Consider the following 16,201-nt stretch of genomic DNA (forward strand, 5'->3'; position numbering starts at 1 on the left):
AAAAGTCGGGGGGGACCCTACCCCCCCCCCCCCAAGGGAGCACCACTTCTAAAATTAAAAAAAATTGGAGGTCGAGGGGCCTGGGCTGGATGGGAAGACTTTGGCAGTAAGTTGGAGGGGGGGGGGCAGGCCCCATGATGCCCCACTGCAGCTACGGGCCTGTCCCACCCCCATGATTTCCATCACAGCAACAACAAAGTCAGGCTTAATCGTGGCCACGTGTGGCCGTCCTCAGAGTAGGGAGTCTCAGAGATTAAGCCGCCCCAAAGCACGCCGAGAGACTGCCTTGGAGAGGCGCCGAACCTCATACGTCCGCAGTGGGGCGTGGCGCCCCCCCAGAACCACCCCGTGCCGGGCGCTGCTCAGAGAGGAAAAGGTGAAAAGGCTGGAAAGGAAGATGCGCGGATACTCACCGGGTTGAGGCTCGAAATCTTTCAAGTTCACTTCATATTCATCTTCATTTATATACTGGTGCCGACCCATCATTACGATAGCAAACTTAAACTTCAGGGAGAACAAATGGGGGAGGGGGGGTGGAGAAAAGGGTGGGTGGGAGAGACAAGTTGGGTCAAGGACGGATTTGGAAAAGGTGCGCCAAAAATATCATGGTAGACTTCTTCTAGACCTTCTGTGTTTGTATCTCCCGCTCCTCTGGTCTTCTGGCCCACAAGGTGGCATTTTGGGACTGACCCTCCCTGCGCAACCGAGGACACAGGTTTCGATCCTCCCTTTCTCCAAAGAGACGTGATTCCAGTCCCCCCCCATTTTATCCTCTCAACAGCCCTGTGAGGTAGGCCAGGCTGAAAGGCCAAAGCTGAGTGGGCCATCAGCCTATTCCAGCCTTCTAGCCCAGGGGGCCAGATATGACCAGTGTTCCCTGTAAGCTGAGTTAGTGTGAGCTGGCTCACAGTTTTTTAGCCTCCAGCTCACACATTTTTGTCTTCACTCAGGAAGGAGGGCTCCAGAGCAAACTGATTTATGCAGTAACCAAATCGCTCACTCACAACTTTAATGCCAGTAGCTCACAAAGTAGAATTTTTGCTCACAAGACTCCACAGCTTAGAGTGAACATTGGATATGACATAAATGTCACTTTGTCGGGCCAAGTCACGTGTGCCATAAAATGTAATGCGCCAGGTACCGGAAGAGATAAACTTTGTAAAGGACACAAGAAAACCCAATTGATGATATTATTTCTACTCAAAATGCAAACAAAAGCAATCGATTCCTAGCAGTGAAAGCAACTGATTTACTGGGGAGTCCAGAAAAGCCCCAATAAATGTATTTATAATCATATGCTAGGGTTTTTCCCCAAGGGATACCATAAAAGGGGGAGTCCCTTATATTTCCATATATATATACCAGTTGCTTGTGGGCAGGGGAACAACCCTGGGCGGGCCGGTTCTGGCCCACAGGCTCTATGTTTGACAACCCTGATCTAGCCTCTGTACCATCTTGGCTCTGGTTCATTCCTCTGCTAAGCAAACCCAGGTGGCAAGATTCGCTCTTCTCAGTTAACAATGGAGCTGAATCAAAACACACTCCCCCCCCCTTTGCATGAAGCACAGTTCGGGGAGGGGGGCCTGCTGTAGACCAGAGCAAGTATCCATGTGTGTGTGTGGGGGGGGCATGACTCTGCAAGGCCTTTACAGTGATGGCCCCCAAGGCTAAGGAACCACCTCCCCTGAGGTACAGAGCTGTACCTCCTCATTAGCTTTAGAAAGGTATACCATTTTTCAGCCTGCTTTTTGGCTCAGGGTGTTTGGGATTTTCTTTTCCGGGGGGAATTCTCAAGTCAGGAAATCCTTTCCTTTTTGTTTTTGATTCTCCGTGTTAACATTTGGGTATTACTGTTTGCGGGCTCGCTCTGGACTCCCCACAAATTGCCGCGGCGATGTTTAAGGTAAGCACGTGCTCAATCCACAGACGGAGGTGGTGCTGAACTGCCATGCTTCTCTGCCCCTAGCACAGCCGTACCTTTTCGAATTCCTTCTCCTGGATGTCCAACACGGCCTGGATCCTCTTCATCACTTCCCGAAAGTGTTCCCCCTGGGAAAAGCAGAACACCCATCACCACCACCACCAAAATCAGTGGCAACTCAGCTTCAGAAGGACTCTGCTAAAGGGTACTGTCAAAGAGACGGATGACTTGGGGTGCCTGGAGGCTCATGCTAGGGTTTGGTCGACCCAGATGCAAATCCTCACACTGCTGTGACGTTCGCTGGGGGATCTTGGGCCATCTCTCTGAGTGCTCTCCGCCTCACCTGCCTCAGTTTTACGGATAAAATGTGAAACCACGAATGCCACCCGGAGCTCCCAACTCAGCGCCCCAAATGTTGGTCCCACTATATCATTGCTGCCTCTCACTGGAAGATTCTAATGCTTTGCTTCTAGGTGGCCACTTTATCCATGGATATAATTACAGATGGGGAGCTTTTTGGGAGGGGAAGGGGGGGGGGGATCTTTCTTGCCTAGATGTACCAATCCAGTATAAGCTACACACTGGGAAAGGTCTTTGCGTTACACTAAAATAGAGTCCAGTCACACCTTAAAGGCCAATAGAAGAAGAGACTGGATTTATAGCCTGCCCTTCACTACCCAAAGGAGTCTCAGAGCGGCTTACAATCTCCTTTCCCTTCCCCTCCCCACAACAGACACCCTGTGAGGTAGGTGGGGCTGAGAGAGCGCTTCGAGAACTGCCCATGAGAGAACAGCCCCGAGAGAACTTGTGACTGTCCCAAGGTCACACCAGCAGCTGCATGTGGAGAAGTGGGGACTCAAACCCGCTTCTCCCAGATTAGAGTTCGCGCTCTGAACCACGACACCAAACTGGCTCTCACCTTAAACACCTTAAAGACCACAACACCTTAAAGGGTATATGCTTTTGAGAGTCACAGGTCACTCTGCCCGATACTGGTCTTAAATTAGAACTCTACAAATGAATGAAGGCCAGCCTGATTTGCAGGGAGCAGAAAAGACTACAGGTGTGGAGGGGGCAGAGACAAAAGGTAAGCGCTGCTAGCCCTTTGAGATAACCCACTGTTGCTGAATCCAAAATCCCAACTCTCTTCAAGCTGGGCTACGAGGACAGGGAGACCCAGTAACAAATTAGGGTTTGCTTCCGTGTAACGTGTGCAATGGCTGTGAAACACAGCCGGTTGTTCAGTAATGAATACTCACAAAAACAAAAAAAACAAACTGTTCAGTCTTAGCAGAGGCTCACATTCTTGCATTGGGGAGGGCAAAGCACACGGGGTTACTTTGCAAGCGGGTGGTGAACAGCGGCCTGCTACTTTAGCTCTCAACCGGCACACCGCGAAGAGCCGCTGGACTCACCTGGTGTATCCTTAGCAAGAAAGGTGTTCCGAAAGTCCCGAAAACCTCTTTCTGGAAGTGAGCCACCGTGATGAGCATCTCGTTCTCCTTATCTAGATCTACCTGGTCCAAGGGGATTTCCTGCATTCAAAGACAACAGCGCACGCATCAACCGGGCAGGCTCGCCGATGGGCGGAGGAAACGGCCAGCACGCTAGTGACGGATCCAACAGTACGGGACCTTCGCTTGGACAGATGACAAGGCCCCGCAGTAGTCGTCCAGACAAAGGCTGGTCTCCCCATTCTCACCAGCCCTTCCCTGGCCCTGAAGCCCTGGGGGCAACTTGCCGCCAGCCTGACTTCACCGAGGTCGGATCATCTCTCCTTCGTTCCACCTTAAATGCTACTGCAAATCTGCAGATGGGGTGGTGGGTGGGTTGGGATGTCTTTTTTGCCACATCCATACCAACATCGAAAATCTCCCCTGCTCTGTTTTGCTAAACTCTGAGCCAGATAAAGAGCTATGAAAGGTCACCTACTACTGTGATTTTTGCGTTGGTCTAAATAAACAGAATTATGCCACTGTTTGGGGATTTCAAAGAAAAGCATTAAGAACATAAGAAAGAGACCTGCTGGATCAGACCAGTGGTCCATCTAATCCAACATCCTGTCTCACACAGTTCCTCTAGATGGCCAACAACAGGGCATAGAGGCTGAGGCCTTCCACGGATAGGACCATCTTGTCCAGGCTCCTGTCTCACACAGGGGCCTCAACCAGTTCCTCTAGAGGGCCAACAACAGGGCATGGAGGCCGAGGCCTTCCCCTGAGAAGAACCTCAGAAAAGCCCTGCTGGGTCAGACCAGTGAGGGTCCATCCAGTCCAGCATCCTGTCTCACACAGGGGCCAACCAGTTCCTCTGGAGGGCCAGCAACAGGGCAGAGAGGCCGAGGCCTTCCCCTGAGAAGAACCTCAGAAGAGCCCTGCTGGGTCAGACCAGGGAGGGTCCATCTAGTCCAGCATCCTGTCTCACATGGTGGCCAACCAGTTCCTCTGGAGGACCAACAACAGGGCAGAGAGGCCGAGGCCTTCGCCTGAGAAGAACCTCAGCAGAGCCCTGCTGGATCAGACCAGTGGGGGTCCATCTAGTCCAGCATCCCGTCTCACACAGTGGCCCACCAGCTCCTCAAGATGGCAAACAACAGGGCACAGAGGCCGAGGCCTTCCCTGGATGTCAGCTCTGGGATTTAGGGATTCAGAGCTTCTGACCGTGGAGTTTTCCCTCAGTCACCTCAGCCACTGACAGAAAGAAAAGAAAAACCTGCTTTGTGGAGTATTAAAGCAGAACGACGTATTAGTGGCAAGTCTCAACCCCAGGGGCTAATGGACTCATTAATACTGGGCAGAATACACGGCAAAGTCCTCCCAGAAACACCTTGTCGAAACGAAATGCCTGCATCCACTCTGATGGTTGTACGGAACACTGCGTGCCCTGCAACTGCAAAGGACACTTAAAAGCCTGCAGTGGGGCGACGGGCACAGTCGCTGGAAGAAAGAAGCTCGGAGGAAACAAAGCCGCGGGATGCCGAGCGGCGCTCACCTCTATTCGAAACGTCCGACTGGTTGCTGGTGATAAACACTCTAACAATTCGTCTTCCTGATGGACACCGATTATTTTGTAACTTACAATTTCTAGCAGCCTTACGGGGGAAGAGGGAGAAAAAAAAAAGTCAACGCGCTTACAAGCATACACGGTGTCACTCAGAGACAGGCTTTTGGCCGAGGTGGCAGACAGTGTTCCCTCTAAGCTGTGGAGTCTTGTGAGCAAAAATTCTACTTTGTAAGCGACTGGCGTTAAAACTGCGAGCGAGCGATTGGGCTGCGGCATAAATCAGTTCGCTCTGGAGCCCTCCCTCCTGAGCGGAGACAAAAAGATGACAGCCGGAGTCTTACAAACTGTGAGCTAGCTCACACTTACTCAGCTTGGAGGGAACGCTGGTGGCGGGCGTTCAAACATTCTGGCCTCCCCCTGTTCGTGGCCCCTTCTCCCAGTGCCTGCTCTTGGACAATATTAATGGGCACTGGAGCACCTGTATTCACCTGATACGAGGCATGGGGTTTGACGATAATTGTCTACCCTGCCATCAACTGTTTTCTTGCTTTTACAGTTTTACTGTTTTATGGGCTGTACGCTGTAAGCCGCCCTGAGCCCACTGTTGAGATAGGGCCAGGTATAAGTTGAAAATAATGATAATGATAATAATAATAATAATAATAATACAGCCAACGAAGCCCTCACAACCTGTTCGACTGTGCTCTTTGTACCATTCCCTTCCCCTTTGACAGGATGTATGGAGGAAAAATATCCCAATCAACAGTACCCAACATGTAACAAAGGATGTATAAGTTGTCGAAGGCTTTCACGGCCGGAGTTCATTAGCTGTTGTAGATTTTCCGGGCTGTGTGGCCGTGGTCATGGCACTGCAGGACCTGACGTTTCGTCAGCAGCTGTGACTGGCCTCCTCAGAGGTATAACAGAGAAAGATGGCATACTCTCTGTGTCGAGGTGAGAAGCAAAATTGTAGGCAGGTAATTTATAGCTACTCATGAAGGTAGGGTAGGGCTGAGTCAACAGCCAATCCATATGCCAAAGAGCCTCCTCAGGAAAGCTCCTCCAGTAGTACCTTCACAGCCCTGGGGAACTCCTACCAGATAATGACTCAGCCCTACCCCACCTTCCTGAGGAGATATAAATCCCCTGCCTACCATTTTCCTTCTCACCTTGACACGGAGGGCACTCCGTCTTTCCGTGTTATACCTCTGAGGATGCCAATCACGGCTGCTGGCGAAACGTCAGGTCCTGCAGTGCCAAGACCACGGCCAGGCAGCCTGGGAAATCTACGACAACTGAAGGATACATATCTTGGGCCCTGAGCTGGAAGGCCTAGGTAAGCCCAATCGCATCAGATCTCAGAAGCTAAAGCAGGGCTGGCCCTGGGTAGCTCCTGGATGGGAGTCCACCAAGGAAGACCAGGGCTGTGATACGGAGGCAGGCAATGACGAGTCAAATCTGAACACCTCTCGCCTTGAGAACCCTAAGGGGTCCACTGTAAATCAGCTGCGAACTGACGGCCCTTTCCACCATGGTACAGCTTGGGAGCCTTTTCAGCGAAGCTCATTGTGCCAGGACACCAGCCCACAGACCGTGGTATGAATGGGCCTGAAAAGAGCCTGGGGCTTGCTCTATCTCCCCCCCCCTCCGCCGCCTCCTTAAAAAACTAACCATTTCCACTTTTGCGTAAGTTTCCATCTTGGGTGACCCCCCCACCCCCCACGGAGGCAAACCTACAGTGATTTTCAATTTGGAGAAAGGCAAAGACGGCCGACGGAAAACACTTGCCTTAATTTCCCCGAACCCCTCTCAGAGAGTTCTACCGCTTTTTTACATTCCTCTAGTAAGTCCCGCACGCAGCCGTGCTTGTCCGGATACAGTGTTATCTCCTAAACGAGGGCGGAGGGAGAAAACAAGCCAGTGATATGCAAAGAGAAACACAAGAACACGCGGGACGGGACGTGGCTCGATGATATTGCTAATCCTCATTTAGCTGGCTAACATATGCCAAGGTTAAAACCTTCCGGTTGCAAATTGTCAGTGGGGTCTTTCAGGGGGCAGCCGCGTCGGTCTGCAGAAGAACCGCTAGACCAGTAGCACCTTTAGAGACCAAAAAGTTTCCGGGGGGGTACGAGCTTTGGAGACTTGTTCTGACAGATATCTGACGGAAGGGAGCTTTGGCTTTTGGAAACTCGTACTACCCCTAAAACCTTTTTGGTCTCCAAGGTGCCACGGGACTCAAATCCAGACCCGTAGCTATGGTGGGGCTTTTGGGGGCTTTGCCCCCTTTCTTAACGGCACAGCCCCACAAGGATTTCTCCTGGAAATGCTTTTTTTCTGATCATTTTAACACATTTTTTTTAAAAGGCGTGCACTCCTTTAAGCAGAGTGGGGTGCTGCAGTTGACTAATTCCCGCAATGAGCCAAGGGGGTTGGAGTAGGTGACCTCTAGGATCACTTCTAACTCTGTGACAAGAAACTGGTCTCCTTTAAGAGAGTTTTTCTGCCTAAGCGTTAGCCTCCTTGACTATAGAAGTCATCACCCCCCACATGCCGGCTTGTTATCAGAATTGTTGCTTAGGCTGGCCGAAGTGATTAACTTGCAGCAGCTGAGAACGGTCATCTCAAGTGGCTGACACCTTGCAATTCAGAGCTCTATCCCGGCGACAGCTTTCTATTGGCTAAATGGCTTTTCTTTCTGCACTGAGAACTTCAGCCCCGCCAGAAAAAAAATTGCCCCACAAGCCACAAAATATTGGCTGAGGGCTTGCTCAAACCCTTGAGGGATGCTGCCCATATAAAAAGAGGAGCAATCGCTTTTTAATTCTGCTGTGTCATCCATGAAAAAAACAAAAGAGCCCTGACCCACCTAAGAGACCGAACCAAATGCTATTATGCAATTACTTGGAGAGCTGTTGAGCAGAAATTGTCTTTTTGTAATGACAGGTAATAATATGAAAAACCCATTTGTCTTGCAAGTAAAAGGAGTTAGGTTTCGTACTGGGCGAGATTTGGGTTCTGGAGCTGGCAAATACTTCAGCGGGGGAGCTGCCTCGGCAAATAACTGTGGTCCAAATCTTGATTTGCGATTCTGCTTTTGTCCATTAATGCCTCTAACCGAAGAGAGCTACTTTCTGCTGGGTCTCACTCCGATCCAAAGTTTTCAAAAAAACCCAAAGGAACGAAACAGACTCACCTCTTCCCTAAATAGGCTGTTTAGCCATATGCACTTAAAACTTCTCCTGTTTTCGAAGTCTGTGATTTTCATTTTGAGCTAGAGGGGCAGAGAAAGCAAACACACACATACACACACACCACTGTTTAGAAGAAAGAGAGATTGGAGTCTCAGAGCGGCTCACAAACTCCTTCACCTTCCCCTCCCCACAACAGACACCCTGTGAGGTGGGCGGGGCTGAGAGAGCTCTGACAGAAACTGCTCTTTCTCAAGAACAGCGGTGCCAGAACTACGGCTTGCCCAAGGTCATCCAGCCAGGTGCAAGTGGAGGAGTGGGGGAAGCAAACTCAGCTCTCCCAGATCAGAGTCCGCGCACTAACCGCTACACCAAACTGGTTTAGTCCTCCTGCTGAGGAACTAAAGCCTCCTCCAACCTATACAAACATGAAAGAATCCTACCTGCTGGTAGTAAAGTTTCTTAGGTTGTCTCGGCTTGAAGAATTGCAGAAGATCTCTTAAAGTTCCATCATAATTATGTCTAAGAGGGTTACCTGGGCCATCTCTATAACTGGACAAAAAAAAGGACACTCACTAAACGTTTCGAATGCAGGACTCGATCCAGCGCTCGCGCAATCTGCAAGACTTTATCTAGACAGGAAGCCTACAACATCCGGTATCTTTCCATATCCCTTCCTGCAGCCGGGGGGGGAGATAGGGCAGCTAGGAGGGGGTGGCATGACTCCCCAATCTCAAAGCATTAAAATAAAATGGAAAATCTAGAGGACACTGATAGACACATGGCCACAGAAGCGGGAAGTTGTTGAACAGAAAGAGATGGTTTAGAAAGCGGACCTCCGAGCAGAGTCCCTCAAATCTGGCCTTCTGCCTTACAGAAGACCTCCAGAGTCCCAACTCACACTTGAAAACAGCACCAATTAACTGCTGACTTGTGCATGGCTATAAGCTTGCCTCATTATGCTCTGGAGCCACACGAGTCCTTTCAAGTTGGGCACCGACTAACCTTACCAGTCTACCAACAGCGTCTACAATCTTGTGACTGCCCCCCCCCCCAAGGCCAAGCTCTATGAAACCCAGAAACTAGCCCCCACACAGGATTAGGGGTGTCATATGTCAATGCTGATAATTGCTAGCGTGGCAACCCCCAGGACTGAACTCCTCGTTCGGGGCATGAGTAAGCCATCTCCAGCCCCACAGCCGTGTCTGTGCTAAGGTTAGTCTCAATGCACTTTGGAATCTAAAAGAAGGTTTGTTTAGACGGATCCCTCTTACCCTTGAGACTTGAAGAACTGCAGTAGCATCGGGTCTGTATTAAGCCTCTGGGCGACTGTCTTTGCAACCTAAATATTTTTTTAAAAGAAAGAACTCAGAACAAAAACCAAGCTTTGTGGGAATAATAAGCAGTTCTGCTATCAGGATTCTTCCGCGTGGCACCACTCACTTTGGAAAAAAGCCAGTGTGCCAAGGCGTTCCAAATGATGTCATGACGGGAACCACTCTCAAAGCACCCAAACAACTTTTCACTACATAACGTGGGACCTCCCATACAGCGTTGAGGAATTTTTTAAAAAGAAAGAGCTCAGAACAAAACCCAGGTTTTGTGGGAATGATAAGCAGTTCTGCTATCAGGATTCTTCAGCGTGGCACCACTCACTTTGGAAAAAGCCTAGTACGCCAAGGCGTTCCAAATGATGTCATGACCGGAACCACTCTCAAAGCACCCAAACAACTTTTCACTACATAACGTGGGACCTCCCATTACATCACTGAGGAAGACCACACCAGTTTGAAATAAGAATCAAGCTGAGTCACTACACGTTCAGGAAAATGAGTGTGCGACACAGTTTCAGACTGCAGGTGGGTGACGCCACTTTTGAGCCCAGTTAAACACAAAATCTCCCTCCAAAATAGAAAACTAGCACAGTATCGAGTTAATGGAGAGTTGAGAGCCGGATGCCAAGAAACCACAGAACGTATGTGTACACAGGCCCAAATAATAGATAGAAACGTGTCTAAATTGGAATTGTTGACAAATCTTGCAGAAACTGAGAACAGCATGATAGAATGGGGAAAAGTGGGTGAGTTCAACTCCCTCCCCCCTGGCCCTGAAAATTTATTCCGGGGGGAAAGAGGGTCAAACACAGTCCTGTTTTATAGGAATATAAGAATGATACTATTTTCCTAAAGGAAACAGACCCCAATCCACCACTCCCACATACCCAGTGTCCCAGAGACCTGGATCTTCCAGAGGCATTGGCCAATCGGACGGCAAGCACCCAGTGTCCTCGTCAGGAATGCAAGGGGAGGAGGTACCTGTCAAGCCTTGCTTCGCTTTGCTCTGCTCAGTTTGCCATAATCGTTAGGGGGGAGGGACATTCCTGAGGGGAGGGGAGTGACTGATGTGTGCCTGGGAATCTTTCGCTTGCAGAGGCTGTAATTTTCCTGAAGATATACCTTCCTCTCTCCCAGAGGAACGTCCTTGAAGACTTTCGGTGCCAGCTTGAGCTGGTAGATAACGGAACCATACATTTCCCAATTAGGCTGAGATGGCAACAGCTAGGCGGGACGATTGTGACGTTTGATTGGGGGACGGGGAAGGGGCTAAGTTTGAATTACCTACAGTCCCGGATAGCGGGACTGTGTATGGCAATATCGCCAGTTCTAACACAGTGCTGCTCTGGGATCATGCATATATCTCAATAAACGTATCACTGCCAAAGACAGTGTTGTTGAGAGTAACTAGACCCGGAGTCTGACAGTACCTGAAAATAATTCATTCTGTTGGACAACGTGACCACAAAGCCAGGGTCGTTGGGGATGGTCTTGTCGCAGAAGATGACATCGACTCGGTGGTACAGATCTCGGAAGTACTCTTTTGCGGTGGGAAGTTCACTGTTGTCGTTCTCCGGGTCGTCCCTGTGGGAGACGAGACAAGACCACGGGCGTCTGATGCCAAACTTGGTAGATAAGAGGGGCTGGAGGGACAGGAAGTCCGTCCCACAGTTGTCTTTCGGACAGCCTTTAGAAATAATCCAGGGCAGCTGAGTGGGAGCTGTTTCGTTTCTAGCAAGGGATATTTCCGATACAAGGACAATACCTCGTGTGTGTACTGGAAGCTTTTAGAAGCCCAGAACAGCTCGAGTCAACAACCCCTTTCTACATGGTTTAAAGGTGAAAGCCACAACCAGTTTATCCAACAGCTGAGTCAACGTCAGCTTCAAAAAAGTGCAAAAAGCAGAGACTCCTAGGCCAAGCTTTCAAAGTTCCCCAGAATTTAGGTGATGACCATTGTGGCAGAGCCGCTGTTGATACCTACTTCTGAAACACGATGATGTCGCCGTCCATGAGTTCATCGAGAGCTTTGTCAAGGGATACGTCATAGTCCTGAATTCTCTCCGTTAAATTCGGCTTAACTTCCTGAGGCAGAAGGAGAGGGGCAACAGATCAGAGATCCCTCCCGTTCAAGCACGAACCGACGCCCTTTCCTGTCCAAAGTGGGCTTTATTCCCTTTCCGCTCCAGTAACGTGCAGCCCCTGAGAGGGCTATCGCGGCAGTAGCCAAGTGACTTTGGCTGCACTGGGCCAGAATCTGTCTGTGTCTGATGAAGCCAGCTTCACTGTGCTGGAGGACTGAGGATACAGAGAACTCAATCTAGGAATCTATTCCTCCACTGCAGGGTTCTTTCACTACCTTTCCTGCTACAGGAAGATACGTTTCGGAAAGCAGCCATGCTCGTCTGCGGTAGAACAGTGAGATTTGAATCCAACAAGCTATTCGGGGTATGAGCTTTCTAGTCTGATGAAAGGAGCTTAGAAGAGACTGGATTTATATCCCATCCTTCACTCCCTGAAGGAGTCTCATAGCGGCTTACAAACTCCTTTCCCTTCCCCTCCCCACAACAGACACCCTGTGAGGTAGGTGGGGCTGAGAGAGCTCTTTCGAGGACTGCCCTTGAGAGAACAGCTCTGAACTTGTGACTGACCCAAGGTCACCCCAGCAGCTGCATGTGGAGGCCTAAGTAGTAAAGGGGTTTTGGAACTCCCTTTCTTTAGCAGCCGCAGAGTCTCGCATCACTCAACCCCACTGGCCATCAGGAAAACTATTCTAGGTTTTGAGAAGGAAGCGACGATCCAAACCTCATAGAGGATAAGATTAGATTCTTGGGGAAATCCTGCTCTCTCACACATAACTGGCAGCAAGTCACCTTTGGAAAAGAAAAAAGAAAGGGGCGCGTTAATGCTTTTTCTTGCTTTCCAAAACGCGCTCCCATTTCACCCGCAAGCATCGAAGCTTCCAAAAGTTTTTGGAAACCCTCCCCCACCCAGATTTTCTATGGAAGACAAAGTGAAACTGTATGCAGTCACCTGAGTTCAAAGAGGATCAAACGCTACCCCAGAGTGAGTGTGTGTGTGTCATGTTAAACTGGGATTTAGGAAGCGGATAGCGGGACTGTGCATTTTCACCTTCTAGCCTCTTGCATGCCAATTCCTCCTGCCTCCATTGGCAAAGGTCCAGCATGGTGAGCAGACATTGCTAGCAAGAGCTAAAATAAACCTAAGGATGCTCCTAAGATCTGTTGGAGAGCGGCACCACAAATGTGCATTCTTTGTACCAGCATACGCGACAGGCTCGGTAGTGCCGTTCCACTACTCACGTATTTTACAGGATATCGGCGTGTAGATATGTCCACAGTAATTCAAACTCCGTGTCTTTGGATCATACATCTTCAGGAACAACATTACATCATCTACAGATTTAGGAACAGAAAGGGAAAAGAATACAGGTTTGTTCGCAGCAGAAGGATACTTGCTTTTGAGCCCAAGGAAGACTTGCTCCTGCGGAGGCGAACACAGAAAGGTGTCCTGAAGCACGCGTTACATAGCCAACGCAATCAATAGCTAGTCAGAACAAAACCATTGACAAATCTATCTTTGATGGCGTTCAGGGTGTAATAGGGCCCATTCAGACCCCTTTTGGGTTGCTGCAGGCCGATTCAGATTCTCTGATCTGAATCAGCTTGCCGCCATTCGACCCCATTATATCCTATGGGCCATTGAAGTCAATGGCGAAAACATAGGGTATATTCTGGGGGCTGGAGGTGAGGGGGTTTGAGGGACAGGCTCCAAACTCGCAGGGTAGCTGCTGGAGCCTCTCCCCAAGATACTAACCAAGTTTGAAGGACATTGGACCAGGGGGTCCAATTCTACGGGCCCCCAAACAGGTTGCCCCTATCCCCTCTATTGTTCTCTATGGTGGGAAAAAAGTAAATTCCCCCCCACCAAAACCCCATCACCTCCAGCCCTCAGAATATACCCTATGTTTTCGCCATTGACTTCAATGGCCCATAGGATATAATGGGGCTGAAATTGACATTCGGCATGTACTGACAAAACTGACATTCCAGCTGAAACTGATTCTGCCTGATTTTGCAGAATCCGAATGGGCCGAATTTTTTGCACACCCCTAGTGTGTAATTCTGCCTCTATGGGGTGGGCCATGGGCCAGATGTGATGGAAGACCGTTGCTGTCCCCAACCATAGGCCCAGAGGAACATCTCTGTCTTGCATGCCCTGCGGATCTGAGTTAGGTCCCGCAGGGGGCGGATGTCTCTAGGCAGAGTTCCATCAGGCAGGAGCCAGGGTCGAAAAGGCCCTGGCTCTGTGGTTGAGGACAGCTGGACAACTTTTGCCGGCCATATAGCAGGATCACTCTAGCTCTGGATTTTCTGCACAGGGCACAATGTTGGCCCAGATGGTGTATCAGGGACCCCCAGGATACTCACGGTCTTTGTCAAACTTGGGTAACGTTGCCCCCGTAGCAGCCATCTCTGGGTCTACTGTTTCCAGGAATATTGTCCATGGATTTTCATTGTCGCTGAGCTCAATCATCTGCACGGTTATGGAAGAGAGAGAAGACACCGGAGGTTAACAAGAGCGATGTTCTGACCATTCAAAATAGGCTGGCTTTATATAAAGAAGAGGAGGAGGAGGTTGGATTTATACCCCGCCCTTCACCACCCAAAAGGAGTCTCAGAGCGGCTTACAAACTCCTTTCCCTTTCCCTCCCCACAACAGACACCCTGGGAGGTAGGTGGGGCTGAGAGAGCTCTTTCGAGGACTGCTCTTGAGAGAACAGCTCTGAAAGAACTCGTGACTGGCCCAAGGTCACACCAGCAGCTGCATGCGGAGGAGTGGGGAATCAAACCTGGTTCTCCCAGATTAGAGTCCGCACTCCTAAACACTACACCAAAGCTGGTCCACCTGCCTCACTGACAGGGAAATAAAAAATCACAAGCATGTGTTGGGTACTCCTCTATTCCTCATGTAGTTCTAAGTCAGTGGCATGCAGCATGTAAAAGAGTTTGAGTGGCACTAACTCAAGTGCCCCCCCCCCTACTCCTGGTTACTTCTATTCGGAGGGCTCCTGAAATTAAATTCGAAAGCCTGTTTTAAAACTCTACACAACCAGGGCTTCCAGGAAAACAGCTCCTGGCTGCCACAAAATCACCACCTGCACACCTTCGACCCTTCCGCCACGGTTGAACCCTGCGCAACAAATTATGCTTTGGTGTGCAGAAAAAGGGGCTGCCCATATGAACCCCTACAGTGGAACCTCCCACTCCACAGGAGGGCTGCCAACCGCCAGGTGCCACCTGGAGACCTCCCACTATGACAAATGATCTCCAGACGATCAGAATCAGGTCGCCTGGAGAAAATGGATGCTTTGGAAGATGTAGAAGAAAGGTTAAAGCGCTTGGGGCTTGTTAGCTTGGAGAAATGATGGCTGAGGGGTGACATGATTGAGGTTTATAAGACTATGCCTAGGAGTGAGCAGGCAGAGAAAGAAGTCCTTTTCTCCCTTTCTCACAAGACCCTTGTGGGCACTCCATGAAATTGCTGAGCAGTCGGGTTAGAACGGATCAAAGGGAGTCCTTCACCCAAAGAGTGATTAACACGTAGAATTCACTGCCACAGGAGGTGGTGGTGGCGGCGGCTACAAGCCTGGATGGCTTCAAAAGGGAATTAGATAAGCATATGGAGCAGAGGTCTATCAGTGGCTATTAGCCACAAGGTACAGATAGAAACTCTCAGTCTGGGGCAAGTGATGCTCTGCATTTCTTGGTGCTGGGGGGGGGGGCACTGCTGGACCTCCTGAGGGCACCTGGTATTTTTGGCCACTGTGTGACACAGAGTGTTAGACTGGATGGGCCACTGGCCTGATCCAACACTGGCTTCTCGTATGTTCTTATGTCTGGGGCAGTGATGCTCTGTCTTCCTGGTGCTTGGGGGGGGCAACAGAGGGAGGTCTTCTGGAGTTCTGGCCCTGCTGGTGGACCTCCTGATGGCTCCTGGGTTTTGGCCACTGTGTGACACAGAGTGTTGGACTGGAGGGGCCATTGGCCTGATCCAACATGGGCTTCTCTCTCATGTTCTTATGATTCTATAGCATGATATCCTGCTGAGGTCCCTCCTCTACCCAAACCCCGCCCTCACCAGGCTCCAACCCCCCAAAATCTCCAGGTATTCCCTCACCCAGAGCTGGCAACCCTATTCCATGGGTCATCTTCTCTGTGGAATGCATAAGTCACGTTATAACTTAAAAATCTGTGCAATCCCCCCCCCAAAATAAATATTTACAGTTTTATTGCCGTCTGCTTCGTTATCTAACATGGCCGGCCGTTTCGTCCCGTTGCTCCGGGCCTGCATCGGCCACAACCGAATCTGGTCTTGAGGAAAGCCCTGCAAAGGAAAATAACACCGGGGGGGGAAATCAGCTGGATGTTACAGCACAACCAAACAACATCCCCTCCCCCCGCCCCTTTAATCTGGAGAATGCCAGGGATCTCCACCAGAAACCATCAGAGCTTCCCGAAGGCCTACTTACCATGGTCTGAGAAAGGTTTTGAACGAATTCTGCCAGCGTTGAGTTCTTCAACACCTTGAACACCGTGTATTTCACTTTCTCCTCGTCGTACATGTCGTTCCCTTGGTGGCCGCAAAACTGGTCCTCGGTTACTATCTGGAAACCACACGAGACATTCTATGAAATGGTTCTGCCCGCTTCCGCAGGCTTCCCAGTGGCT

General features: G+C 50.1%; 1 protein-coding gene across 1 annotated transcript in view; it reads right to left on the bottom strand.

The window, feature by feature from the left end:
* Positions 1 to 16,201, bottom strand: part of USP7 (ubiquitin specific peptidase 7 (herpes virus-associated)) — a 50,261-nt gene that overhangs the window by 1,279 nt on the left and 32,781 nt on the right. The window contains exons 15-29 of the mRNA XM_015429123.1: positions 16,003 to 16,137; positions 15,756 to 15,857; positions 13,901 to 14,006; positions 12,773 to 12,865; positions 12,255 to 12,322; positions 11,434 to 11,534; positions 10,880 to 11,033; positions 9,390 to 9,457; positions 8,559 to 8,667; positions 8,121 to 8,198; positions 6,713 to 6,813; positions 4,913 to 5,012; positions 3,337 to 3,456; positions 1,978 to 2,049; positions 402 to 504 (exon numbers count right to left, since the gene is read on the bottom strand). Coding sequence (XP_015284609.1) covers positions 402 to 504; positions 1,978 to 2,049; positions 3,337 to 3,456; positions 4,913 to 5,012; positions 6,713 to 6,813; positions 8,121 to 8,198; positions 8,559 to 8,667; positions 9,390 to 9,457; positions 10,880 to 11,033; positions 11,434 to 11,534; positions 12,255 to 12,322; positions 12,773 to 12,865; positions 13,901 to 14,006; positions 15,756 to 15,857; positions 16,003 to 16,137 — 1,510 coding nt within the window. The remainder of the gene's footprint in view (positions 1 to 401; positions 505 to 1,977; positions 2,050 to 3,336; positions 3,457 to 4,912; positions 5,013 to 6,712; positions 6,814 to 8,120; positions 8,199 to 8,558; positions 8,668 to 9,389; positions 9,458 to 10,879; positions 11,034 to 11,433; positions 11,535 to 12,254; positions 12,323 to 12,772; positions 12,866 to 13,900; positions 14,007 to 15,755; positions 15,858 to 16,002; positions 16,138 to 16,201) is intronic.

This window comes from Gekko japonicus, unplaced genomic scaffold, assembly GCF_001447785.1.
Source record: "Gekko japonicus isolate JY-2015 unplaced genomic scaffold, Gekko_japonicus_V1.1 scaffold2101, whole genome shotgun sequence".
NCBI classification, from domain to species: domain Eukaryota; kingdom Metazoa; phylum Chordata; class Lepidosauria; order Squamata; family Gekkonidae; genus Gekko; species Gekko japonicus.